Source organism: Loa loa, assembly GCF_000183805.2.
Source record: "Loa loa unplaced genomic scaffold supercont3.1, whole genome shotgun sequence".
NCBI lineage: Eukaryota > Metazoa > Nematoda > Chromadorea > Rhabditida > Onchocercidae > Loa > Loa loa.
In genome coordinates this window covers 1238903-1242044 of record NW_018108181.1, presented here as the reverse complement: position 1 = coordinate 1242044, position 3142 = coordinate 1238903, and the positions used below count along the sequence as shown (strand labels likewise).

Genomic DNA, 3142 nt, shown 5'->3' with positions numbered 1-3142 from the left:
ATATTCGTTCGCATTTAATTAAAACTGATAAGGAACTGATAGAGGGAGGACAGAATCCTTCCTGTATTATTTAGCTTTCGAAATGTTGCACAATCAGATATCCTGTATGTGCAACATTTCAAAATATTGTATTATTCAATGTCAATTAAACAAGGACGCTTTGCAATTGACCAGTTTTCCCTTTAGTATACTTTTCTTACCAGTGGTAAAAAGTTAAAACTTTGTTTATCCATTTTTCATCTTGTTAAATTCCCATTTTCATCTTTCGCTTCCCACTCATTTCTTGATTCGTATTCTTTTATTTTTCCATCGTTAACAATTTGCTGTTTTATATGTAGCCCAATGCATGGGGTATTTCGATAGTATCGAATTGACTGCAACGACGGCGACAAGAGAGAGAGTTCTATTGCATTGGCGATATGAATGATGTAGTTAGAAAACCAAGATCGAGGTCGAGACCAAGGCTGAAGCTGGAGTCGGGATTGAAAGAGCATCAAAAGTATAATGGATGGGTCCAACAAACATTTGCAGATAGATTGCAATTGAAAGGAGCGCATAGTGAAATTCTTTGACACCGGCTCTCCGTCTCCTCGCTGGACTCTGGCTTTTATAGAGATATTATCATGGTGATCAATTGTATTGCCATAGTTATCGCTTACAATACTACGATGTTCTTTTAAAGCTCCCGTACTTGAATATTTGCCAGGCTACCAACTTAAGAACAAGTCCCATTTCCAATTTCGATTCATTCTTAAAGGAACTGATTGACAACACAACTATTGCTTTATTTCATGTGAAACAACGACTTTTTTCAGCTTCTCGAAAATGTTTGTACTGCTTTTGCTTTAAGCAACATCCGTCCCATCCCTCTTTTTCTTCTTAATGAACATTCCTGCTGCCTCCGCTCTCCTCCCCCGGCCATCGGGATCCCTATTATCACTGCTATGTCCAATGAGGCAACGAGGATACCCGCACGCAGTTTATTGCTGTGTATTCCTCCTCTCCTCTATCATTTCCTCAATTTTCTGCGCTTTATGACCACAATCCCCTGTTGTTGAAGGCATTCAGAATTGCTTCACATCTTATCCTCTCATTTTCATCCCAATATTTTCAATTATTTACGAATATTTGATTAGACTGGCATTGCAAAATCGAAATTCCTCTTCATCTTACCAAATACAGTAGTATTCTAGTTGTAAGAAAATGAGTGCATTTTCTTTCTCGGAAAATACCCGAGACTTTTGATGTTAAGATTCTTATTTGACTTGAACTTGAAATTATTGCAGAATTGTTAAGGTAAACAAGTGGAAAGGAAGATTATAAGCATAAATCTCTCTTTTTCATTAAACTCCGAACCAAAGGTTGATTCACATTACTACTTAGCTAATATCAAAGTGGAGATCAAGAGTAAGCTTAACAGAATCGAAGGGGGAATGGTTATTTCGAAAATGTGATTTAGCTTAGTTTATTGCCAAAGAAGTTCGAGTAAGTTAAATTATCACGCTCAGGTTTCCAACTGCTGTATTTGGTTTAACGAGGGTTAAATTTGAAAAATGATAGAGCCTATTTCACTTTAATTGATAAAATAACCCTATCACTCAGTTATCATAGCTGCAATATATCTACCTATCCAGGCATGATCATGGATTTCCGACAATGCAAGAATGATTACTCTCGGGACAGAACTAAACTTTGATTTTTTTTTCTGCAAGTACCATTTAACTACCCACTTCCATCACTCTCTAAATCTGAATCATTCATTTTTACTAATTTCTTTTTTTTTCGAATAATTTTGAGACAAAATAAACATTCTTGCATAAATTAAATGATAAAAAAAACATGTTTTCCACCTAAACGATCCAGCATTGAATTGTGAGGAATAACAATGGCTTTTTCCATTCATGTAAGAATGGAATCATTTTATTTTCAAAAAAAAACGATCCATTCAGCAGTTCTTGTTGAGAAATATAATCTAATCATAGCGGCTTTGTATTCAATGACTCATCCACTTTTTTTTATGATTAGTGTCCTCTGGTTAAACCGTTAATAGATTTATTGCTTGGTGTAACACTTTTCAAAGTTTTGGGATTTTTTAATGCATTGTTCCTTTGTGGGGAAATGACATGTTGTATAACTGAGGTACTCTTCCTAATATTGGACATAACAACTATTGCAAATATTACAAATAGCGGGTCGTAAATCGGAATCAATTCTTTTTATATTTTGCAATGTAAACGACTTATGGTTGTGATACCTGTGACAGGTTGGTCTATGTAAAGGAAGGTATTACTTGTACAGAAAGGAAAAGTTTTTAGATGATTCGTCGAAGTTTTATTAATAATATTTATTGGCTAAGAAGTTGTTGTTTTTGATTCCCTCACGGTATTCCTTGATAAATGTTACAAGTCCTGGATTTTAATCATTTAAATATCTTGTTTTTTTTATTTAAATATATATTTAAATATATACAGCGTATTTCTACGCAATCTATCTTGGCCATTTTCACAACGTTACATTGATTGCAATGATTTGAGCTATGCATGCGATGTTCTAAGGTGGGATTGTGGGATTTGTGATGATTTTTGTTTCGTGGATATCAGTAGGTGCAGAGCATTAGATTTCAAAAGTATTTCTATTCATAATATGCAGTTAATTGAAAACGGAACGAATGAAGTAAGACATATTCGGACATATAGACATATTCAGTTCACAAATTTTTGGAAACTTTTGTGTTTTCTTTGCTAGGGATTTTCTTTAAATCGTTTGAAATGTAAGGAAAAAAAATCTATAAATTCTGCAAAAAGAAAACAAGAATTCTTTTGGGAAATTCTGGCTTTCTGAAAATAATAAAGAATTTTTTGTTTAGTAATGGCAAGGGATGAGAAGCTTATCTTTTATTTTATTCAGTCAATTAAGTAGTTAGTCGTAAAACTACATTTGAAATTGGAAGAATTTCAGAAGGAATGAATTTCGGTTCCATCAAAAAACTCTACAAACTTGTTTTAAAAGTGAATTTTAATCGTTTTAATGGTGGAGAAAAAACACGTTTGCCAAGTGGCTCATTTAGAATGTCAAATAGCATATATATATATATATATATATATATATATATATATATATATATATATATATATATATATAT

The 3142-nt window shown here is 33.0% G+C and overlaps 1 protein-coding gene across 1 annotated transcript; it reads right to left on the bottom strand.

Annotated features, from left to right (window-relative positions):
• Positions 1-236: 236 nt before the first annotated feature.
• On the bottom strand, positions 237-557 carry LOAG_08246 (hypothetical protein; the record flags this gene model as incomplete). The annotated part of the gene is made up of 1 exon (XM_003143778.1): positions 237-557. The coding sequence occupies one exon, from the start codon at positions 555-557 to the stop codon at positions 237-239; it is 321 nt and encodes a 106-aa protein (XP_003143826.1).
• Between the last annotated feature and the right edge of the window lie 2585 nt (positions 558-3142).